The sequence below is a fragment of the Enhydra lutris genome, unplaced genomic scaffold (genome assembly GCF_002288905.1).
Source record: "Enhydra lutris kenyoni isolate GAN:26980312 unplaced genomic scaffold, ASM228890v2 scaffoldscaffold26, whole genome shotgun sequence".
NCBI classification, from domain to species: Eukaryota; Metazoa; Chordata; class Mammalia; order Carnivora; family Mustelidae; genus Enhydra; species Enhydra lutris.
The window spans coordinates 23366500-23392129 of record NW_019154110.1 but is presented as its reverse complement, the minus strand read 5'-3'; the positions used below and the strand labels follow the sequence as shown (position 1 = coordinate 23392129).

The 25630-nt window shown below is 43.5% G+C and overlaps 1 protein-coding gene across 1 annotated transcript; it reads right to left on the bottom strand.

Annotated features, from left to right (window-relative positions):
• Window positions 1-6278: 6278 nt before the first annotated feature.
• On the bottom strand, window positions 6279-25080 carry LOC111151577 (chromobox 1). Its single transcript, XM_022509651.1, has 5 exons — window positions 24891-25080; window positions 11750-11926; window positions 10879-11056; window positions 9981-10075; window positions 6279-7788 (listed from the first exon to the last, which is right to left on the bottom strand). Exons 2-5 carry the CDS (start codon window positions 11887-11889, stop codon window positions 7644-7646), a joined length of 558 nt encoding a protein of 185 aa, XP_022365359.1. The 5' UTR covers window positions 11890-11926; window positions 24891-25080; the 3' UTR covers window positions 6279-7643.
• Window positions 25081-25630: the final 550 nt, after the last annotated feature.

The window sequence follows — 25630 nt, the reverse complement described above, 5'->3', positions numbered from 1 at the left end:
GCTGGTACCTCTTCACAGGGTTCTAACTGAATCCTGGGGGGGAGAGGGGGGATGACTTAGAATCCTTTTTGGGCTTCCCTAAGGACTAGGCGAGGTGGAGGTGCTGTCCTCTGGCCCAGCTCCTTGTCCACTTATGAGTCAGTGCATCTTTAATGGTGAGCATGCTGTCCTTTCTCTGCTGGCCCCACCCACCAAAGGGGTGCAAAGCATGGGAGAGCAGCCACACCAATGACCGAGACAAACCCTGAGAAATCCACGAGACCAACACAGGCCCAAGACTTGAGCGTAAGAGCAGGACCATAGAACTAGAGAAGCAGGAAGCCAGACTCCAGGGTTTAAGGCATCTGAAAGGCTCCCAGCGGAGGTGAACAGAATCTGTTCTCTCTCAAAACACGTGCTTTAATATCAAGCCTACGAAGAGCTGGGTGCTTGCTGGAGCCGCCGCCACACACTGGGTAAGTGCCTAGCAAATGTGAGGAACAAATGCTCACCTGGCAGCCTGTGACATTACCAGACAAGATTTAGGACCAGAAGCTGTGATTCCCCATTGTGGAACCTCCCGTGTACCCCTTGTGACCTGGCCTAGCCCCATAGTCCTTTTTTTTTTTTTTTTTAAAGATTTTTAAAATTTATTTATTTGACAGACATAGATCAGAGAGAGAGAGGAGGAAGCAGGCTCCCTGCTGAGCAGAGAGCCTGATGCGGGGCTTGATCCCAGGACCCTGGGATCATGACCTGAGCGGAAGGCAGAGGCTTAACCCACTGAGCCACCCAGGCGCCCCGCCCCGTAGTCCTTTAATGGTGCTACCGGAGTGTCCGAAGGGGTGGAACAGAATTCATAACATCAATTTATTGGTTTCAGTTTACACTGGCTTTTGTTGTTGTTAAACCCCCATCTAGTTGGAAAGCATCCTCAAACGAGCTTTTTCCTAATTAGGAATTAGCTAATGTCTGGAAGCCAGATAAAACCAAGATTCTTGAAAAAAGAGTAAGACTAAAAATTATGTTTGAAAAACTTTAATTCATCCTGATAAAAAATACAAATTATATATAGAAGAGTAAATTGTGACAAGTAAAACTCAGTCATGTTTTTGTACCCCTTCTAGAAATGTGTGTATGTATTTTTAAGTACACAATTAGGCTGTAACTTTTATCTTTGCAATTTTAACCTAACACATTTAAATGTTTTTTTTTTTTTAAGATTTTTTATTTATTTGACAGATCACAAGTAGGCAGAGAGGCAGGCAGGCAGACAGGAGGAAGCAGGCTCCCTGCTGAGGAGCGAGCCCGATGTGGGGCTCGATCCCAGGACCCTGAGATCATGACCTGAGCCGAAGGCAGCGGCTTAACCCACTGAGCCACCCAGGTGCCCCCAATTAAATGTTTTTTAAGAGAAAAAAAAATCATCTCTCACCCTCTTAAGTGCTGCCCCTGCTCTGAGAAAGTACATTTTTGCCACCCTTCCCCCACGTCCCCTTATGGAGAGATGTACAGTTGTGTCTAGGATCCTGCTGATTAGCTGGGGCTTTGAGCCAAGTTGGTCAGCACTTACTGTGGGGTTGACCTCTTTCTGCCGCTGGCAGGTGGAGTGGGTGCTTCAGCTTTTTCTGGCAGGAAGAAGACAGGAGGACTTGAGTAGTAAGGCCTGTCAGAGAAGCTGCTACACCTCAGACAAGTGAGAAGAGGTCCTAGACTCGGCAGGGAGATGAGCAGGCCTCAGGCTTAACTGCGGACCAGACTTAAAGGTGACCTGCCCAAGTGGGAGCGGAAGCCTGGCTTTGTCTTGACTCTAGTACTGGGCTCTGTCCAAGGCGATTTCTCCCCACATCCTAATTCACATGGGCATTCTGAAGTACACCCCTTGTTTCAGCCTCTGCCCTACACAGATCTCACCAGTGAGGCTGGGGTCAGTATTTCAGTGTCACTAAAAATAGAAGAAATCCAGAACTGAGGGGGAAGGTAGTGAGCTAGAGAATGCTCAGTGTCCCCAAGCCCTGGCCTCCACGGTGGACTCCCGCCCAGACCGGGGAAAGCTGGACAGCAACCCGCCAGCCAGTGACTGGGGAGGACTCAGCACGCAGCCCGGCCTTCCTCAGGCAGCCCTCTTAAAAAGTACTAACCCGGGGCACCTGGGTGGCTCAGTGGGTTGAAGCCTCTGCCTTCGGCTCAGGTCATGGTCTCAGGGTCCTGGGATCGAGCCCCGCATCGGGTTCTCTCTGCTCAGCAGGGAGCCTACTTCCCCTTCTCTCTCTGCCTGCCTCTCTACTTGTGATCTCTCTCTGTCAAATAAATAAATAAAATCTTTAAAAAAAAAAAAAAAAAGGTACTAACCCCACCACCTTCAGGTCTCCTACCGCATCCAGGAGGCACCGACCTAATTCTACAACTTCAGCTCCAACTAACCAGTCCGATGGCACCACCAGCAAGAAGTCCATCTCATTACTGACAACCCGCACACAAGCACAGGCAGCAGACTGCTGGCGGCCTCCCTGCAGGTCACTCTCCCGACCGAGTGTGGAAACTGTCCAGCAAAACCCACAAGCTTCATTAACATGAGTGGCTAAGCCTTGTTTTCTTATCACTTGGACCCATCAGGGAGATGAAAGGGACTCACAGACCTTCAATTTGTCATTCTGACAGCCTAACAAGAACCTTTCACCTTTCACTTTTCCCACAGAGGCCGCCCATCCTCCTTGCCTCTAGTTCTGAACCTCATAGTGGGGGAGCTTGGTATACACGTGGAGCTTAACACCTGGTTTGAGTTCTGACCCTTGTTCTGTCCAGGACTTCACAGTTCATGTCCACCTGGATTAGCGGACAAACAGAATCCAGCACACAGACTGTCCAGAGGAGTTCGGGACCCAGTAAAGAGGTGTGTTCTCAAAATCAGTTGGATAGAAACACTTGTCTTCCTCTCTGAGCAAACAGGAATATTACAGAAGTCTTAAAGCCGGTTCTTTTCCAGTCTAACTGCAGAATGGAGAGAGGTTGCACGGTTATTTGTTACTTAATTTCAGATGCTATTTCGACCAGGGAAACAAAACCTAGTTTATACTTGGGAGGAGGCAGGGAAAAGGCTAAGGAGATGGTGATTTTAAACACGAATTTAATTAGGCTAATTCAGTTGTCTTTTTTTTTTTTTTTTTTTTTAAAGATTCTATTTACTTATTTGACAAAAAGAGATAGTGAGAGAGGGAACACAAGCAGAAGGAGTGGGAGAGGGAGAAGCAGCCTTCCCACAGGGCAGGGAGCCCAATGCGGGACTTGATCCCAGGATTCTGGGATCATGACCTGAGCCAATGGCAGCTGCCTAACAAATGAGCCACCCACTCAGTGGATTAAAGCTTCTGCTTTCGGCTCAGGTCATGATCCCAGAGTCCTGGGATCGAGCCCCACATCGGGCTCTCTGCTCCGCAGGGAGCCTGCTTTCTCCTCTCTCTCTGTCTGCCTCTCTGCCTACTTGTGATTTCTGTCTGTCAAATGAATAAATAAAGTCTTAAAAAAACAAAAACAAAAACGAATGAGCCACCCAGGCGCCCCAAGTTGTCTTAGACCTTAGTCCTCAGCTAGGGACTGAAGTAGCAATTTAAACAGTGAGCCAGTGCCCCACGGCTAGCCCCCAAGTTGCCCAGTGGGGTAAACAGTGGCTCTGGTACTACCACAAACCACCAAGGTTACAAAGCAAATCTGGACACGCTACTAAATATTTAAACACAAGCTATTTAATATAAGCAACAACTACAGAACCAAATCATCAGTATAGATTGTAAACTTACTGTTTCAGCCTTGCCTCATAGTCCTGCTGCCTCACTGGCCTAAGGTTAAAAAGAGAAAAAAAAAAAAGCAAAGCCCTAGAAAACGGAATACTTGCTCTACCTGCCCCCACTGAGCAGGACCAAGTATGGTTTTCATCCCAGTGCAAGGCTTTCAAGATTAAGCAGTTTATTCAGTGGGAAGCTCCCAAGGCCAAGGTCAATTAAAAGTCATCCATAGAAGACAGCTGAGCAACTGTGAACACATTGGTTAGAACAGCAGTAACTTCTGAAGAAAACCTCAGTGCTGGACAGTCAAACCGAGGTGATATGCAGATCACAGCCTAAGGATTGTCTGTGGAATCTTTAAGCTCCACCATCACCAAGCTTCCGTAGCCACACACCAGAACACCCAGATGCCTCTGCCCAGATTGGTTCCTACTGCTAAAAAGCAAGATGAAGCCAAGATACCTTCCTTTACTAAAGCTGAATGCGGGCCTGGTAGCAATACTTGTATTTTCAGTCATATGCTAGAGGAGAAACACTAGTCTGTACTTAGTTCCGCCCTATCACTCTGAATTTTAAACAAGGTCTTTTTATCCTCCCAGAAATACCCAACTTACAAATCAGATTAATACTAGCATCGGAGACACGTGATCAGGTTCATTTGATCTCAGACAGAAACCGGGTCCATACATAGTTTAGGATCTGGAGCCACTGTAGAAAATTTGGATTTCAGAGTTCTAGTTCCACCAATTATCTTGGAGTAGCAGTTTCCTCTCATTTCCCCTCTCTCTGTAATGGAAGCAGTGACTATAACACACATTCCCACTGTCACAAGCCATAAAGATGTCCTGAGCACGTAAGGCCAAACAACAAGTGGCCATGTCAAAATCAAACTGACCCGAGCTGGAGTGAATTCTAGATTATAAGATTATATCTGAAAGTAAGTACTTAAAAACTCAACTATTAAAAAGTATTTATAATTAGACCAAACTTTCAAATGACACAGAAACAATGATTCCTGAGCACTGTCAGCTGACAGACTGCCTCAGTGGTCATTTACTGTACTAACTTGAAACTCAATTGAAGACAACGGAAGACACCTCAGATGGTGAATGGTCACCGGGTTAGTAAGCTCTTCTTGTCATATAGCAACTAAGGTCATCACCTGTCTCCTCTTCAACTCCCGGGTGAGGAGTCTATGATGACGCAGCTCCACTGACACCATCCAACTCGCTCTTGTGCTGCCTGAAGAAATGCTCTCCGATATCTTCTGAAACAGAGGGAAGCTTTGTTGTGCCTCTGTGCACCTTTTATTTCTAACATTTCTGCATGCATTTGTGGCTTCAACAAGCACTTGAGAAAACTTTATCAAAACCCTTCATCCAGACATGCGACAGCTGGCTTTCAACGATAACAAAACTGTGAAAATCTATCCGCACTTCCATTTTTGTTGCATGCATTATCCATGTCAGCATGTTCCCAGGGCAAGAACGAGGGGGTTTTATGAGGGTTCTGGAATGCTAGAAATGGCAATTAAGTAGGTTCCAGAGGTTCAGACTAAAGCTGAACAGCAATCCACTCTGGACACCTAGAAGGCTGAAGGCTAATTTCAGTGCATCTAACAATGCAGCACAGAACCAGAACATCTCTGCCCACCTCATCCCAACTCATCCAACTAGCTAATGGCTCTGCTACTGCCAACCACAAGGACACACCAAGATCTCTGCGCAGAAGGGCCTCCTCCCTGGCTCCACTTTACCTCATCTCCCCCAAACTCCTCGGACGCTTTTTTTTTTTTTTTTTTAAAGATTTTTGTTTTTAGGTAATCACACCCAATGTGGGGGTCAAACTCACAATCCCGAGATCAAGAACTGTATGTTCTACTGACTACATCTACAGATGACCCAAGGAGGCTTTTTGGAAAAAAAATTATGCATCAGTTTATTTATTTGAAACAAATGCTTTGTGCTAGTAAGTAGAGCTGATCTGACCTCTGGAAATCCCATTTTTCCTTTTAATAAATAACAAGAGCTTAGTTCCATTTTTGCTCTAGAATTATAGGCAGAAAATGACGTTAATAAAGTGGGTAACATTTTAATTCAGTGATTAAACACGAGGCCAATTCCTGAAAATTTCAGAGTTGACTATTTAGCTAAGGTGACACAAGTCTACAAAATACACGAGCCAAGAACTAAACCTACTTCAAAACCCTGTTTCCAAACATACCGTGGTCTGAAGTGCAAGCGAGTCAGAGTGCCGAACAAACAAACTGCGCAATATGAAGACGGAATGATGTGACAAACTTTACGATCTCTGGAGTAACTATAAATGTTTGATAAATGTTCACTAAATAAATAATGACGAGACCACTCAAAGTTTCAGGCCAGACATTAGATTCTCAAGCCTACAGTGTTCAAGAAATTAAACCACCCAACTGTGGAAGTTGTTTCCTTATAGGCTGAACCTATAAAGTAGTGAAAGGCAGGGAGAGTTTTTGGTAATACTTAATCAAGACAGAAATCAAAGATTATAAATCTATAGTTTTATTAAGACAAAAACCGACAATGTGGTATGAAGTTTACATTTAAACAAAGTTTCCACAGAAACCTAACACATGCCTAAAAAGATTTTACAATGGAGTTCTAGAATGCAGGTCTAGACGATGTCAAGAACTGATGGATCTCATGATTCAAGACAGCATTTTGGGTATTAGTTAATTCTTAGGATTAAAAAAATTTTTTGTTTTGTGTTTTAAAGTGAACCACTGCCCTAGTATGAAAGTTTAATCTTCTCCTGAGACCAGGGCTTTTGAAATCATTCCACTCTTGGAAGTGATTCAGTGAACTTGTGCTGTCAGTGACTGAACTCTGCCACCAATGATTTCAGAGTTCAAAGTTCAAATAACAGGCTCCAAGAGTTTTCCACCCTAAGAGCAGGGGCCCTTGTCTTTCTCTACTCTCCCACTTTCTACACCACCCTCTTCCCCTCCCCAAACACCTCACAGCCAGTGGTGTGGATGGACAAGCTGATGTCTAAAACCTCATAACTGGAAAAGAGTCTTCTTATCAATTTCGAGAATTAGCACCTCTAAGACAGAACAATCTGCCTGTGAATACACTCCAATTAAACTCCCCCTTCAGCCAGTTTCCATCCCCAAAACGGCAGCTTTGGTAACTTATTAACTGGCTTAGTCCTCCGTCGGGAACAGCATTAAGCTCAGGCAGGGAACACCTTGGCTTATAAATTTCAGGCATTCACAGCTTTTAAACAGTCTCTCACAGTCCTCATTTAGGTTGCCAATGACATTTTTTTTGAAAAGATAAAATATTCTGGACACAGAACCGAATCACCACAAGTTTGTTCTTTCCATTGTTTTACCATTTCCCCAATCAGGCCCAAATTTTAACAAAAATGATCCTACCCATCTCTGTTCCTTCCCACCCCCAACCCTCCCACCCCAAAGATACACCAGTAATAGCCAAAAACTACACACATGCTACGCTGTAAAAATGCAGAGTTAACACTATTGGGAAGAAGGCTGTGGGTTGTGGAGATGCGCTTTGAAGATCTACAGTATCTTTTGCTCTCCCACACACCCATTCTGCAAGTTCTGTCCTTCATGGAAGGCCCTTTGCCTTTCTCAGCAAAGTACAGAATAGGCTGCCTTGCAACACTTCTCTTCCCTCCCCTCCACTGGGATGGATGTGCAAACTATACACAGCATGGAAAGGCTTTAAAGCACTTGGGCTGCTGTAGGGCACAGAAAACGATACTGGCTCTTCAAAGGACATCTTCTCAAGCCACCTCTATGGTGTCAAGTAGAACTCCTTCCCTCCCCACTTGAAACCCACAGTCAGATGTGACAGGGGCAGGTACTCAGGAGAGTTAATTCTTGTCATCTTTTTTGTCATCATCCTCCGAGGGGTAAGAATGCCACGTCAGCCTTTCCTCATAGAAGGATATGACCACCTGTGGGCACTTGACATTGGCTTCCTTGGCAGGGACTAGGTCAGCCTCATCAGAATTTTTCCTGCAGAATAAAGCAGAGAGACCCTGAGACCAGGTGCTAGTGGTCTCCTAACTTGGATGACACAAGGAATAGGGCTTTAAGAGTATTAATTCCAAAAGAGTAGCCTAGGGAAGAGTGGTAACATGGCCCAAGCAGCATTTAGTCAAGTGACATCCGCAAAGATCTTCTGTTGAAAATCCTCTCTGGGTATCTTTTAAAAGCTAAGTCACTTAACTCAATCTATCACATCTGAACCTCCAGGCAAGGCCAAGAAAAAAACATGACTCTCAGATTCTTCAAGGACAGAAGAGAGGCTTCCACGCTCTTCCAAAAGCCATATCTTGGCTTTATATATAGAATTTAATACCAGATTGGGCAGTAAGATTTAATACCACTGGCTCTAGCCAATGCAGGTGGACACATTCTGACTCGTAATTACACTGTTTAACGTTACCAAATGCCAAGCTCACACAGACATTCCACAACTCCCAGGTACTTTGAAATGGTGCTTCAACACTGGGAAGTAGAAAATATGGGACTGTTACATAATTCTCTATTTTTCTGGACTTTAAAATGGTTTCAAAATTTGAAAATCACATACATATTACAAAGGACTTAGGAATAAGGACACTGGGAATCTCCTGGATGGGAGCAGCGGCATTAGGGCAGTTAGCAGTTCTATGATGGGCTCTCTGATGAGGTACCACCCCAAACTTCTAGCACCCAGCAACAGATAAACCAAAGCTAGAGAGCCCAAGGTACCAGGGTTGACTAAGCTGGTAAGGTATGTTTTTGAACAACGGACTGAAGAGAGTGGGAGGAAAAAGGAGTGTAATTGTTGGGAGCCTGAAGCAGGCTGCATGAAAATAACACTTTCTGAGGGAAGTTCAGTCATTTCACAGCAAAGAAGTATTTGGTATTTTGGAAATAGACAAGTATCTCAACTCTCCAGGAAAATCACCTTAAAATGAACTCGGTTTTATAATCAATATCCTATCTTTTTATCTTAACCTGTAGAGTTACATTCAGGTAAAATCTTTACAAATAGCGGTAATTCAACCAAAAGGAATGTAATCTTAGACAAGATAGAAACAGTACCGTAACTCAGACTGGTCACTGCAGACAGAGAAAATATATTCTAGTTGGGACTATAACTCCTAGTATCAATCCTTTTACCCCAAATGCACACCTTAAAAATGAACTTTTCTCCTATAGGCTAGCAATAAATCAGCTAAAAGATCTGATTCAGTGAACATCTAGGGAATGCAAAATAAGAAAACAAAGTTTCACCTAACTGTGACATAGCCTTTTAGTAGTGTCAAAGTTAGGCCTCTCTGGCCACCTTCTAAACCAGGGGAATTAGTGCCGACAGGAGTTTCAGAGAAGGTTCTAGACTGACAAAAGGACAAAATCCTCAGTAATTGGCAAAAGTTTAGAATCATTCGCTCCTAATTTATATTTTAAGGACAATGATTGAGACCCACATGGGCGGGGTGGGGGGTGTGGAAACGACGTAGGACAGGGATGGGGCACAAGTTATTTCTCAACAAGCAAGAAAAGGGAAAGAAAGCCTTCCTTTGGACAAGAATAGGGAGATTTTAGAGAATCTGGGGTCACAGTTCTTGTAATTCCAACACAACTGTTTTCATTAATCTGTTTCGTGGAGTTTTACTATCACTGATACACTTGGTGGGGGGCAGCCTTGCTCTATGCTCAGTAAAGGGGACTTGCTGACCCCTACTGGCTGATCCTGGAATTACAGAATCTGCACTAAGTGGAAAGGATCTAACAATTAAGGACAAAGACCTACAGAAATTCTCAACTAACCCTGAGAAGTTAACAGAACTTCTGAACCTGGGGCCAGCCCGATCTTTATTAAGGAGGTAGTACAAGGGGAGGGTGGTTCAATCACATTTCATTCCCCCCCCTTCGTTTACATAAGTGAAATGTGATCCTTCCCCATACCTTCTCCATTTTGGATTTTCTCCCACCTCCTAAAAAACCGGGCAAAGATCTGAGAATCCTAAGGGCCCCTACCTGTAACTCATGAGTCCAGGTTGGCGGTCAGGCCGAGGGTCACTATCGAAGGACTATGCCATCTTAAAGATTTCACACTTGGGCGACTGGAATTTCGAAGGTCCAGCTCTTTTCTTCTGGCATGGAACAGATGGGGAGAAGAAAAAACCACCACACAGAGCCACTGGCAGACTCACCATTTCATGAGGAACATGAGTTCTCCACTGGAGTCTGTAGCTCCAATAATCCGCTCTGGCTCCAAACCCCGGGCAAAGCCTCGTGGCTTTTCTGACTGTAAAAACCAAATGGATGGAACAACTTTAATTATATGGCACTGTTGTCCAGACTGAAGTCACTCCTGCTTCTCAGATTAATATAATCACACTTTTGTCAGTATTTCACCAATACCTTGGCTCCAAGTCACAGGCCTTTTTGCAGCCTTCTGAGGGATTCTTCCATCAAGGTCCTGAGGTTCCCCATATGTAAAAAGGGACATATATCTCAAGCAAAATAAATTTACACAACTATTTCTTCACCCTCAGAAGATAACTTACTTTAAGGTAATGAATAGATGATCATAGCAATCTCACACCTATAATGATTACAACACTAAAAACTATCTATCTACAAGAATGAATTTACTTGTACTTACTATTCTTGAACCTCAAATAAAGTAAATACAGATTATTTACCAGAATGAACCCCCAACAGTTTGTAAGCATTAGCCTAAGATTCAGAAGGAATGAGATATGGCTGCTGAGGTCCAAGAAGCAGCTGAATGAAAGTGCTTACATTTAAAAATTAAAAGGGGGGACGCCTGAGTGGCTCAGTTGGTTAAGCAGCTGCCTTCGGCTCAGGTCATGATCCCAGCATCCTGGGATCAAGTCCCACATTGGGCTCCTTGCTCAGAGGGGAGCCTGCTTCTCCCTCTGCCTCTGCTTGCCATTCTGTCTGCCTGTGCTCGCTCTCTCTCCCTCTCTCTCTGACAAATAAATAAAATCTTTTAAAAATAAATAAATAAATAAATAAAATTAAAAGGGCTTTCAGCTTGCGGGCAGTAGAAATTCTGGCTAGTAAAAATTCTTCTCCCCTTACCTCTTCTTTCTTCTTCTTTGGTTTGCTCTCTTCTCCCTTATCTTCAGAATCAGAGTCAGCTTTGCGTTTACCTCCCTCTGATTTATCTGTCTCATGTGCTGTTTTCTGTGACTGCAGAAACTCGGCAATGAGATCAGGGCAATCCAAGTTCTCTTCTGGCTCCCACGTGTTATCCTCACTGAAACCAGAGGGCACAGTGAGTCACACTTTCCACTCAAAGTTAGCACACTCACACTAAGGAGATGCACAGGATGATGAGAGCTGGTATCCTTGGAAAAGAGGGGTTAATGATAATGAGTAACCAGATTTTGCCCAAGACCAAGAACTTGGCAACGCTGAAATTTCTTGGGGGGTGGAGTGGGGAGGGGGACTTTTTAATACAAACTGAAAGCTTAGAAATTTGTCTTCTTCAAAGGGAAGTTACTGTTTGCATAGTTGAATTGGTCTAAAGCCTGTACATAAAACTGCTTCTCAGAAATCACTGTCTTGCATTATAGCATTTTGTACATGTAGATGGTTTTCCTAATTAGACTGTAAGCCATGAAGGCCAGGCCTGGGTCACATTACCCATCAGAGTACTCTAGGCCTCGCACATTACTAGACTCCTGAGAAACAGTGACTAAATGAATGGATTTAGGGGCGCCTATGTGGCTCAGTCGTTAAGCATCTATCTTCAACTCAGGTCATGATCCTAGGGTCCTGGGTTCAAGCCCCACATTGGGCTCCCTGCTCAGTGGGAAGCCTGCTTCTCCCTCTCCCACTCCCCCTGCTTTTAGTCCCTCTCTGGCTATCTCTATCAAATAAATAAAAAAACCCTTTAAAATAAGTAAATGAATGAATGAATGGATTTACCCAGGTTAATGAAACTTACTCTGAGAACCCCTTCCACTTTAGGAGGTACTCCACTTTGCCCTTTACCACTCGACGATCAAGAACTTTCTCCACCACATATTCCTCTTCCTCCTCTTCTAGCACCTCCTCCACTTTCTTCTTGTTTTGTTTCTTCCCCATAGTGCCCGCCAGCTTTCTGGTCTAAAGGGTGACGCTGCTAAAGTGGTAAAATAAAAAGGGCGTTAGGGCACACTTTTCTTGGCTAGGTGACTATTTGGATGGTTAGAAATCAAGGGACATTACTGACTTTAATAGCATATGCTGCTTATATAAGTGTTCTGCCTATTCAGCTTCAGTATAAAATAGTTTCCTCATCTAGTCAGCTAGAAAGTTCGTGCATAAACAGCCCCAACCAATCTCATAGCAAAACTTCTTTATTCTTGCATATCCACTTAAAACTTTTATACCTAGGGGCGCCTGGGTGGCTCAGTTGTTAAGCATCTGCTCAGGTCATGATCCCAGGGTCCTGGGATTGGAATCAAGCCCTACATCAGGCTCTCTGCTCAGCGGAGCCTGTTTCTCCCTCTCCACTCCCCCTGCTTGTGCTCTCTCGCTATGTCTCTGTTAAATAAATAAATAAAAACTAAAAAACAAAACAAAACAAAAACCAAAAAAACCCCACACACTTTTTATACTATTCTAAGTTTTTTTTTTTTTCTTTTAAGATTTCATTTATTTGTGAAAGAGAAACAGAATAAGCAGGGGGAGTGGCAGGCATGCAGGACTCGATCCCAGGACCTTCAGATTCTGACCTGAGCTTAAGACAGATGCTTAACCAACTGAGCCATCCAGGAATCCCTATTCTTTTTAAGCTATTATGTTCCCAATACCCCTTTTACTACAGAGCATGGTATCTAAAATATTAGTTAAACTGGGGGTGCCTGGGTGGCTCAGTTGGTTAAGCGTCCAACTCTGTTTTCAACTGGTCATGATCTTCAGTCAGCAGGGAGTCTCCTCTCTGCTCTTCTCTCCCCTCTCCCACCCCCACCATGAACTCTCTCTAAAATAAATGAATAAAACTTTTAAAAAACAAAATATTAATTGAAAGCAAGGCTCCTGAAAATAATGTACACATATCAGACTTATACACATATAACCCTCTGATCCATACTTTCATATTGCTGGACTTCAACTTTTACAGTGTGAAGTAGCTTGTTCTAATTTACTAAACATCTGGCCTAACTTCCCCCCATTTCTTTGCATTGTTAAAACACCTCTCCTGAGGGGCGCCTGGGTGGCTCAGGGTTAAGGTTAAGCTTCTGCCTTCGGCTTGGGTCATGACCTCAGGGTCCTGGGGATCGAGCCCCACATCACTCTCTCTGTTCAGCAGGGAGCCTGCTTCCCCCCACCCCCCCACCCCATGTCTCCCTCTCTGCCTACTTGTGATCTTGGTCTGTCAAACAAATAAAATCTTTAGAAAACAAACAAACAAACAAGCCAAAACAGAAAAACACCTCTCCTGAGTCTCAAGGTTCTTTATGCAGTCTTTTCTGAACGCCACCAATGACTTTCAACTTGAAAGTTTCTTGTTAGTTTCTTATTCTATTTATGAGGTGGAGAAAGACTCATAAAAATGCCAGAATGACCACAAAATCCTCTAAACTGGGACACTGCAATAATCTGGAAAACGATAGGAAAAAAAAAAAAAGAGATAGTTATCACAGATAATAGAACCTGAGTTTATTCTTCTGTAAAATACATCTCCAGGCTGGGTGACTTCTGGTGCTTAAATCCTAGTCCCCTATAAATCTATTTTTAGTCCTTCAAACACAATTCTGACTGCTGGTCGACTTAATGCATTTGTTTACCAATTTGTGTCAGTAGGTGGCGCCATAAGATATCAATACAACAAAACTGAGCTACAAAACTGGCCAAAAACCTGTATACTGATGGATCACAGCTGCCCACAATGAGATACAAAAAATCAAGGGGCGCCTGGGTGGTTCAGTGGGTTAAACCCTCTGCCCTCAGCTCAGGTCACGATCCCAAGCGTCCTGGGATCGAGCCCGGCATTGGGCTCTCTGCTCAGCAGGGAGCCTGCTTCCACCTTTCTCTCTCTGCCTGCCTCTATGCCTACTTGTGATCTGTCTGTCAAATAAATAAAATCTTTAAAAATATATATAACAAATTTTCATAAAAAGTCAGGCCCTATGTTATCTACATTAGTAGCTGTATCTGTCTTACTCACAAAAAGCAGTTACTGCCCATCTAATCCTGCTACTAGGAACCAAAAGGGTCAGAACAGCTTCTGGTTCGTCTCTACTACTACTGCAGGCCTCCTCTCCCTCTATCATTAGCCTGGTCCCAAGGAGGAAGAGTCAAGGAACAAAGACTATATCCTTTAGGTTAAGTAAAGAAAACCCCCCAAAGGGGGAAATCTACAGTGAAACCTCCTTTCTTTACTCACTCAACTCATTTTCTTAAGAGCAACTCAAAGTGAAGAATGTAGAAAACAGACTCCTGCTTCTTTCTGCACTTTCTCACCTGGCCTGTCGCAGCATCTATCTCAGATGGAGGCATTCTCAGAGAGCCTCAGCCAGGTTCCCAACCTGGGTTTTTCCCTTATTTATAGGTAGTTCTCTAGGGTCCTGAGTAAGGTGTTTGTCAAAATCAGTGAAGTAGATTATAAATGCAACCCACTCTTTCTACAGAATCTAGCACCTTCAGAGGAGCGCAAGAGGCCCCCCGTAAGTATTACAACGTGCCCATGTTTCCAAATGGATTTTTTTTTTTTTTTAAGATTTTGGTGTGTTTTTTGTTTTTTTTTTTTTTTTTTTTTTGAGTAAGGGAAGGCAAGAGCTTGAGTAGGGGAGGAGCAGAGGCAGAGAGAGAAGCATACTCCCCACTCATGACCCGACCCAAAGGCAGACACTTAACTGAGTCACCCAGGCAGCCCCCAATTGAATTATGTCAAGAGAAATCCTCTTTCCTTGAATATGGTAGCCTCCAAATACTAGCAGGGACATCCAGAAAGAGGACTCTCAGTTGGAACTGCCTGGCAAGGAAATCTCAAAGTAACTCAAATCAGTATAGTAGCACAAGAGAAAAAGGCCTTTTATCAACACAACTTGCCACTCCCCCCTAAGCATCCTGGAAATCAAATTATGGCATCAAAAGTGCCATAATCATTGAACAAATGGTCAAAATTTATGACAGACCATCACAAGAGGTGTACGTTAAAGGCGAACAGTTCTGAATTAACTCAGAAATCTTAGTCCTTGGACCAGTCTCCTTAAGACTTATCCCAATGTTGCAAGACAAAAAAAACCTAGAGTTAATCTAAGCTGTTATAACTTTTATCTAAATATTTACTGGGGTGGGACACCTGGCTGGCTCAGACTATAGGCTGTAACTTCTTGATTTTGGGATTCTGGGCGTAATAAGACCCACATTGGGTTTAGAGACAACTTAAACAAATTTACTGGGTCTGCCACATTTTAAGCTGCCTAGAAAAATACACTTATACTGAAATTTAATTTACAGAGTGCTACCTCATTTGATCCTCAAAACAATCCCATGAAACAAGCCACTCAGGTATTACCGACACTTCATGGATAACAGAACATTTACACAAAATAAATCGCCTAAGGTCACACAGTTAACAAAGAGCATAGCACCTCAATAAGGACATACAGCAAGGCTGAGCCCAAAGCCCTGCTGCACACACGGAACTAGCAGCCAGCCACATTCCTGCAGTAGGGAGGCTGGCTTCTCTTTGGGACAGAGATTACTTTTTCTTAGTATTTTATTATTTATTTGAGGGAGAGAGAAAGAGAGAGCGAGCGAGCATGAGCACGGAGAGGTACAAGAGGAAGAAGACAACTCTCTGCCGAGTAGGAAGCCTGATGTGGGGCTCAATCGCCAACCCTGGGATCACGGCCGGAGCCCAAGGCAGACGCCTAACCAACTGAGCCACCCAGGTGCCCCAGGACAGAGATTTCTTTAAATGGATCTTGCCTACAATTTGTCATCAGTAAATAAGGAAGTGACTGATAATGATTTTCTTTCAGAAAAGACCTTGTAAGGTATGGTATTAAAAAACCAATGATTCTTAATTGGTCACTGGAATACAAAGGTTTTCATTGTTAAATCAGCAAGCAGTAACAAAGCCTTGGTTGGTAGTCCCCCAGCAAGTTTTTGGAGTCTTAAATTGGCACATGCTAGATGGTGCCAAAATTTTGAAGTTGAATACCTACACCAAGTAGACTGGAGAGAATACCAAGAAAATGCCAATTTTAAGAAACCAAAATTTATCTAGAGTGTCGCAATGAATCCAGGGATGGTATAAACCTGAAGAGCCACAAACTCATAGCTGTATCAAGAGGAAAAAAAAGCACTGTCCCGATTCTCCCCCTACACACCTTACACCAGGAGGTTAGAAGCTAGAAAACAGAGAGGAACAATGCTACCTGAAAGCAGAAGGCAGTACAGTATCAGATACAAGAGAAGGCATTTTGTTTTGTTTTTGAGGAGCTGCTACTGATTTCTTGCCAGCTTGAAAGATCAAATTCCAGATGTCAGAACAGGTAACTATCACCAACCTCTGAAACCAAAGCAATAGCTCTTTGAGCTAAACGCTAAGGAGCATTCGGAATGTTGGTTTGGTGAGGTGACCACCTTTACTGAGAAAGAACTCACAGGAAAGCAGACCTTGAGTAGAGAACCTTCTTTCATCTATATATGAATCAGAATCACCCATGGAGGGATGCCTGGGTGGCTCAGTTGGTTAAGCAGCTGCCTTCGGCTCAGGTCATGATCCCAGCGTCCTGGGATCGAGTCCCACATCGGGGTCCTTGCTCATCAGGGAGCCTGCTTCTCCCTCTGCCTCTGCCTGCCATTCTGTCTGCCTGTGCTTGCTCTCTCTCCCTCTCTCTCTGACAAATAAATAAAATCTTAAAAAAAAAAAAAAAAAAAAAAGAATCACCCATGGAGTTTATAAAATTGGTATCCAAATCCAGCAACACAGAAAGTAGGGTGTGCATTATTTTTTAGAAACACTGTTTTTGTATCTGTAATATAATACATGTATTCATATTCAATTACAAAAATATTTAATGTAAGAAATCAAAAGTTCCTTGGCCCAAAACCTGTCAAAGCCTGTTCTCATTCTTCTATACATGAACTAACATACATATACATTAAGTGCAAACATATTATTATAGTTCTACAACTTGCCTTTTTACACTTTGACACTGTGTCATACAGATCTCAATTCATAACGAGCTGCACAGTATTCTGTGTTGTAAGGACACATCATACTAACCATCACCTAGGCAGGAAAATTTGGGTTGTTTCAAATTTTTTATTATAACAAACAATGTTGCTTTGACCATGGTATCTGCATCTTTAAAACCTCCTTAGGTGTGGGGTGCATGGCGTGGTGAAGTTGTTAAGCGTCTGCCTTCCGCTCAGGTCAGGACCCCAGGGTCCTAAGATCGAGCCCAGCACCTTGCATTGGGGCCTGGGACCAGGATTTGGGCTCCCCGCTCAGCAAGAAGCCTGTTTCTCCCCTCTACCACTCCTCCTGCTTGCGTTCCCTCTCTCGCTGTCTCCTGTCAAATAAATAAAATCTTAAAAAAAAAAAAAAAAAAGCTCCTTAGGTGATCTGTGTGACTCTTGACTTTAGGGTCATGAGTTTGAGCCCCACAATGGCCATACAATTTACTTAAAAATAAATAATTAATAATATAATTAAAAGCTCCTTAGGTGATTTAATGCATATCCTTGAATAAAAGCCATTGCTATAAGAGGACTGGGAGAAACTACATTCCTCAGGCGAAAATGACACACATTTCAGACATAAATCAATTCTTATGAGTCACCTAAAAGGCAGATGAACAATTTTACTTTTTCATAGACTTGAGAATAAGATTGGAGCAATAAACTGATGCTTTTGAAAACAAAACCTTCTCTATTATCACATTCAGCATTACTTAATCTAGACCTTTTCTGCATTAGCAATTCAACAGGAAGAGCACTGCCTGAAGGATCCTCACAGTTCTTTTCATCAGAAGCAGCTAGTATGAGGACAAGATGGTATCTTTCCTGTCCCTACCTCTCAAAACAACTTTATGCCTACAGACAATTATATATATTTGCTAAATAACTCAATTTCCAAATAGATCTAACAACCCTCATGGGATTCCTCTGAGGTGAACTTTTATGACCTTCTAGTATTAATTATCTATATATTTGCAAATATGTCCTATTTCATTAATTATTTACTGCTTTAAGCTTAAAGATAGATTTTTGAAACCCAACGCATTAAGTACTCAAAAAGAAAACAGCACGTCTATCCTGTGTGTATGACTGAAATTCACAGCTAAGTTTTTTAAAACTGGAGAACAGCTCCAGAACACACTCCAAGAAGAACCCAGGTCTGGCTGTTATGAAGGAACCAATAATTACGAAACAGAGAAAGCAAGATCTCATTTCTAGATGACCAAGAGAGAAGAGCTGCCAGAAACTGAAGAATCGCACTTCATATATCTGAAGTGTAGGAATTTCTTCTGCTCTTCCTTTTATCTGGCCCACACAGGAAAATAAAGTAACAATGCTCTTGTAGTAACTGGCAAAAGGGACATAACTTCATATCAAGAAAGATAAGATAGGTGAGAAAGGGTAAATTCTGAACACAATGTAAAGTTTCAACAAAATGGTTTATCTGTGGGGCACCTCGGTGGCTCAGGGGGTCTGCCTTCGCCTCAGATCATGATCCCAGCGTCCTGGATCCAGCCTCGAATCAGGCTCCCCACATCGGGCTCCCTGCTCGGCGGGACGCCTGCTTCTCCCTCTCCCACTCCCCCTGCTTGTGTTCCCTCTCTCTTTGCCAAATAAATAAATTCTTTAAAAAAAAACTGCAGATCTCTTCAAATCAGTATCTGTAAGCATCTGAGCTGAAGTACACTACACCTAACCTATCAATCGTAATTACCCTGCGCTTTGACCCATTCTTTCACTTGACCGCTTCCCTTAACCTAAAATGTCAGGGTCAGAAGTTTCCCTAAGGCCCCAGACTAGGTTTAGGTTATTAATTCTTCCTATGAACACCTTCCTACAGTATTCATTTAACAATTATCTATTGGATGGGGCACCTGGGTGGCTCAGTGGGTTAAGCCTCTGCCTTCAGCTTAGGTCTTGATCCCAGGGTCCTGGAATCAAGTCCCACATGGGGCTCTCTGCTCAGCAGGGAGCCTGCTCCCCCCCACCCTCTCTCTGCCTGCTTCTCTGCCTACTTGTGATCTCTGTCAAATAAATAAAATCTTTTAAAAAATTATCTATTGGATACCTATTGTGTTTAAGGTGCTAGAGAAATGGGGTGAGCAGGAGACAAAAAAAAAAAAAAAATCCCTGCTCTCTTAGAACGTATAATCTAATGTGGACGAGCTGAGCACGAGTGGGTATATGTGCATGCATGTGCTGGCAGAGAAGGGCACACACAATAAGCAAGAAGTTATCAGCGACAAATGCTATGAAGAAAGTACCTTTAGATTAAGTAACATTTAAACTGAACCCAATGACAAGGAGACAACTTGGCAAAAATCAGAAACACACACCAAGTTGAGGGAATAGTTAATTCAAAATCCTGAAGTGAGAAGAGCTTGCTTTGTCTGAGGAACAGAAATGTGACCAGGGAGAAACAGCAATACTGAAGGAATGGCCAGTAAGGACATGATAATTATTGTGCATTATCACTCCCCATATCACTCCTTCTTTCATCTAGCTCCCTTCTCCATTCCTCATTTTCCTTCTGCCTCTTTTCTGCCTCTATCTCAGGTTTAAGACCTAAGCATTAATGACCATAAAAGTTTATAACTATGGCTCTTCCAGCATTTAATACTATCTATTTAAAACCAAATAAAATCAATAAGCATTTACTAAAACCCTGGGTGGCATACAGGGGGACCAACTCACTCTGGCGAAAGCACTGAGAGTTCCATATTGAAGGGACCCTCTCACACCCAGACAAATGGAGCTGTTTGTTGAGGCCAGCAGGATACACAGCTATACAAGCAGCACAGGCTTTTGAAAAATCCCTTAATGGTAAGTAATAACAACATAATAACTAAAATCTGGGATGCCTGGGTGGCTCAGTCAGTTAAGCGCCTGACTTCGACTTGGGTCGTGATCTCGGGGTCCTGGGGGCAGGTCCCACATCTGCTCTCCACTCAGAGGGGAGTGTGCTTTCTCCCTATCCCTCTGCCCCTCCCTCCCCAGCTCACGCTCTCTCACTTTCTCTCAAATAAATAAATAAATAAATTCTTAAAAAAAACAAAACAAAACAAAACTAAAACTTATTGAATACTTAAAACAATGTATATAAAGGCATTCAATCCTCACAGTAACTCTATTAGACCCATTTCATAAATGAGAAAACTAAGGCTTATGACAATTTCCCAAAGCCCCCACAGCCAGGTCTAAAAGATAAAAACATACAAAACGATGCAAGTTGAACTTTATTTCAATAAGAGAAACCATAAAAGTATATAATAACTAGCAAAAGAAACATAAGCAAGAGTAAGTAGTCACAAAAGCACTAGAGGGGCTTGAAAGAGTAAATGGCTAAGGTGATTAGGAAAGGTTCTGGAGAGTTGGGATTGAAGCCAGGCTCCAACAGCATTTGAAAAGGTGGACTGAGGAGGGTAATTTGGCCCAAGGAACTGTTGTGAACAAAAGCAATGAGGCACGTCTGAGGAAGACGGTGTGTAAACCAGTTTGGGTGGAGCAGACTGAATAGGAAAGTGGTAGGTAACTGCTAAAAAATTTTCTACAAGGTCCCTCCCTTCTCCTTAAAACAAAAAACTCCAGGGCACCTGGGTGGCTCAGTGGGTTGAGGCCTCTGCCTTCAGCTCAGGTCATGATCTCAGGGTCCCGGGATCGAGCCCCGCATCGGGCTCTCTGCTCATCAGGGAGCCTGCTTCTCCTCTCTCTCTGCCTGCCTTCTGCCTACTTGTGATCTCTGTCTGCCAAATAAATAAATAAAATCTTTAAAAAAAAAAAAAACAAACAAAAACAAAAAACTCCTCAGTGCAACATCTAACATCCTTTGGTTCCAACCATTTCATACTTCTACTCCCTCACAAAACCTACACTCCAGTCAAAACTATAACGTGAACATCTCCTTGAACATTTCCTCCATGCAAGGCTTTATAATTAAGTAGTGTTCCTATCCAACACCAACAGTCAAAATCCTAGCTTTCCTTCAAGACTGAACTTAAACACTACTTCTGCCATGAAGCCTACCCAACGTAGTCAAGTATTATTTTTCTTTTCCTTGTGGCTGCTGAAGCATTTTTTTTCTATTTTTACTCAGACACCTGATTAAAGGCAGGTTGCAGTCCTGTGTAACATGCTGAACCTTCCTTATATGGACAGTAAGGATGGATCTCAGACTCCAAAAATCAGGGAATAGAAGTCCAAAGCTGTCAGTGTTTTAAGGAATGATCAGTAAGCGGAATCTCATCTGCAAGCCCAAAATGTAAAACAAGAAAGAAGTACTCCTTTGCTGAGCATTAGCAACTATATACCAGCCATCAAAAGGCAGGTGAAGGCATGTGTGCTATATATTCCATTTGTAGTCCTCTTGACTCATGTTTCTGTTGGCCTGTTTGTAAGCTATGGCTGTTTGGGAGGCAAATGCTTTCCAGCTGGAAAATTTTACTGAGTAGAAAACAAGAATTGGTGCCACATACCCAGGAAGAAGTTTCATTTTTAAAGGAATACCTGCTCTTGAATTCCAGGACCAGGACTAGAATACTGGTGTGTTAGTAAAATTAGAATTTTATCCGAGATGTGTCCAGAAACTTAGCTACCCCTTTCAGTATGCTGATGTGGATGAACTGACAACAGTTTTGGGCTGAGGGGCCACAGGGATGTGCAAATATTAGTAGGACACGGTGATAAACCTGAAGCAAGTCTTTTAGTTTAAGTGGAAATAAAAATGATTAGAAAGTTATCTTTCTACAGGGTGCCTGGGTGGCTCAGTTGTTGGGAGTCTGTTTTTGGCTCAGGTCATGATCCCAGGGTCGTAGGATCGAGTCCCCAAATTGGGCTCCCTGCTCAGTGAGGAGCCTGCTTCTCCCTCTCCCACTCCCTCTGCTTGTGTTCCCTCTCTGTTTCTCCTTGTCAAATAAATAAATAAAATCTTAAAAAAGAAAAGAAAAAAAAAAAGAAAAAGAAGAAAGTTAGACTAAAACTATGGCTAAACTGTAATTAAAACCAGAGACGAAAGCATTCACAGATAACAAAACAAAACCAGATTATTGACACTAACTTCTCAAATACCACAGTTCGGTTAGGCCCTCAATGTGTTAGCTATTATTAAAGAGAAAGGCACAATTTCACAGACAAATCAGGCAGCTCCTTCTAAAGGCACTAAAGATTTAATACAAGTTATTCAATGCAAATACTGAAATGATCTTAATTTTGTCCATATTTGAATAACTTCTCCAATTAACCTTTAAAAGGCTATTCAATTTTTCAGTAGACATCACTATCTGGAAATACTATTTAACTTTATGCAAAGAACGCAAAAGATTCTTCAAGATACTTTCAAAACAAAATATTCAAACTATAGCTTGCTGTTGAAACCCAGAACCTGGGCCTCTCCTAGACCTTGAGTAAGGTATTTAAAATTGTCACTTACATAATCTACATACCAAGGTGAGTATATTAAAAACAGAGGCTATGACAAGCATGCCAAGGGCAACAGTTACAGTCTGCCCAATGTCACCGATCAAAGATAGGAAAGCTTATTATTTAAGAGCACATTAACTCCTTCTGAGCCCCGGGTCAGGCTCCCTGCTGATCAGGGAGCCTGCTTCTCCCTCTCCCTTGGCCACCACCTCCCCACCCCCCAATCCCACGTGTGCTCTCCTGCTCTCTGTCAAAAAAATAAAATCTTAAGAAAAACACAACCCACCTCATTCTGCTAGCACATGGAATTCTAAGATCTCAAAGCCATATCCATTCATTCAATAATCTGAACGGCCTACTATGTGTCACACATTTAGAGGAACAAGCATACACAGCCCCCATCTTAAGTGAACCTATACACTAGCCATTAGTATTTTGTTCCAAAAACTCTTGAGAAATAACCTACAAAATGAAAATCTATCAAAACTAATGCACAATCTGTTACATCACCAGAGGTAGTATATAAACAAGGTTGAGATTATGATGGAGAAACTACAAGAAAAATGACAAAAATGCATCAATTCTCTTTTTAAATGGCATGAACTCAAAAAGAAACATTTTCCTAGTCCCTAAAATGGGCACAAGATACAATGGTTGCTTTTTGTTTTTTTAAGTTTATTTATTTGTAAGTAATCTCTACACCAACATAGGGCTTGAGCTTAGGACCCAGAGAAGAATCACATGCTCTTCTGACTGAGCCAGCCAGGTGCCCCTATTTAATGACTGCTTCTTTTCAGACGTTTGGTTAGAAAAGTATCAGTATCCTGCAAATACAAACACATATGGCTAAGGTATTCTTACTTGGTCCCTTTAAACCAAGAAGCTAGAAGCACCAGGTTATCCACTATTTACATTTTTAATGAAAAAACAATTCAGGCTACAGCGGCCAGCGGCCAACGAAGAAAAATGGCACCCAAGGGAAAACTGGAAAAGAATGAGGATCCTGAACCTGCCCTAAAGCTTTATTAAGGTGTGACCAGTTCCAACAAGTTTCCCTCTCAATCAAACTACTTACAATATAAATGTCCGTTTGGGAGGAACACAAGCACTCATTTCCCTCATTGTATTCGTGCTTCCATTCCAAAACCTTGGATCTTTTCAGAGCTCTTCCAAACTGCTGACAGGAATCTTAATACAACTGAGGAGGCTATCTTACCCCAAGCCAGAGTTTCCAGTACAATTAAATCTTTTTGTAACCTCCACCTAAATCAAGTTAAACCAATACAAATCTGCATATAAGGCCATACAGGAAAAACCTTCATCTGAAGTTTTGAAGAAGTATTGCTCATTTTGCATCAAAATTTTCCAACAACAAAGAAAAGCTGGCTAAAAAAATAAATAAAAATCACAAGAGCCTAAGAAACAAATCTCACGATCTCACTAACTTTTCCTCTTTGTCTCCCCATTTCCCACATCATCTCACAGCCTCTCTAATTCCTTAAGGATGAACTCATCCACACGCTTCTACAATTTCACTGCCCTTCTGTGAACAGTGACGATCCCGGATAAAAACTTATGGAACTGTGAATCAAAACAAGCGTTGCACTTGGGACTTTTTAACTCCCTGAAGGAATCAAAGAGTGAAGATAGTAGAAAATCTGGAAGAGGAAAGAAATCTGGTTTTGTCCTTTCTTCACACATTATTCTTAGAGCCTCCCGACTGTGTGAGGGTCCATCAGGAAGCAAAGGCGGCCAGTTTTCCTTTCCCCTTTCACTCCCTACAGAAACACTCCCGGGGCCTCCGCCCTACTCACCCCAACAGCTCCTCCCCCTTTAGATCCAAGCCTGGCACATAACTGCCCCTCCCTCTCCTAGCCCCATCTCCAGTTTAACCAACAGGTCTCCTCCCCAAGTAGCACACCTAGGGCTGCCCAGTCCCCTCTACTATTTCCTCGAAGTTACTTCTTAGTCCGGCGAGCGAAATGCCTCTGGCAGCGCCGGCCGGACCCATATTCTCAGGTTGCGTTCGAAACCGAGGGTCTCGCAGTCGTCACCCCTCCGCCACGCACGTCCAAGCATCAAGGCTCCCCAGCCTGTCCCCTTACCAATTTACTCGAGTGTTTCCTCCCCAACGCAATCTGGCAGCCGCCCACCCAACCCACGTAGCATTGTCTTGGTCTACCCAGGCCCCGAGGAACAACCCGCCAGAGCTCGGCCCACCCCAAATCGCCTCTATCTCATGCTCAGAGTACGCAGCCCGCCCCGCCCTCTCCATCCTTCTCCGGCCTGGCGCCCGACCCCCTGCACCCGGCGCGGAGCTCAGGGCGGGAAGGGTGCGGGACCCGGCGCGGTCCCCTCTCCCAACCTCCACCGCAAGAGCGCGGCCCCTCACCCAGGGCTCCCGCCGCCACCGCCGCCGCCGCGCGCCTCTAGCGCCCGCCCCTCCACCCCCCCGCCCGCTTCCCCGCTTCTAGCGGGCTCTTTACCTCAGAGCAGCGCCCAAAAGCCCGAGAGGAATCGGTGCCGCGCTAATGGCGCGTCGCGTTTGGTCAGCCGGGGGAGTGGCGCCCAGAAAAGCAACAAGCCGGTGGCCGCAGTCGAGTCCCTCACTGAAGCGGCGTACCGCAGGCCCCGTCCAACGGCCCTCCCCTCAGCCGAACAAAAGAGCCTCGCACTCGGCGCTGCCCGCCTCCCGCACCGCGCAGGCGCGACGACCCTCCGCACAGCAGTGTGGGACTCGGAGTCCGTCCCAGACTACAAGACCCGAAGTGCTGCGCGCGTCCTACGCCGCCGCCGCGCGGAGTTTGCGAAGGTTTCGGGGAGTTTTAGTTTTTTTAACTGCAAGCGCCACCGCGAATGTAGTTTGTAGTTGGTAGAGAATTTGAACTTGTGGTTCCATAAGCGAATTCCATGGTGGTTGGTCCGAAAAAATCAACCACTTCTGGACAGTAATTAACATCCTCGAAAATGTTTAATCGAAATAGGTTTCGAACCAGAGCTTTATCAAATCAATAATTTACGTAATCCTCAGTTTCCGCCTCAAATTTGTTTAAAGATCCTACTTCCCCTTCGAGGTCTTGCCTGACCCTTTAGACTAGTTCAAGTCCCCCTGGTAGTTGTCATCATGGCATCCTAACCTTACCTTTTTCATCGGCTGTGCCAAGGGAGAGCTCTAGTGCGCAACCCCCTTACCTCCCTGAGCACTTCTCACCCAGCCACATCCCAA

Excerpts from the sequence above, each read along its gene's own strand:
- LOC111151577 (XM_022509651.1), bottom strand. The coding sequence starts at position 11,889 with ATGGGGAAGAAACAAAACAAGAAGAAAGTGGAGGAGGTGCTAGAAGAG. Across the intron at positions 10,076-10,878 it reads CAAAGAAGAAGAAAGAAGAG|TCAGAAAAGCCACGAGGCTT; the intron begins GTAAGGGGAGAA and ends TGGTTTTTACAG. Across the intron at positions 7,789-9,980 it reads CTCATGTTCCTCATGAAATG|GAAAAATTCTGATGAGGCTG; the intron begins GTGAGTCTGCCA and ends TTTATTCTGCAG.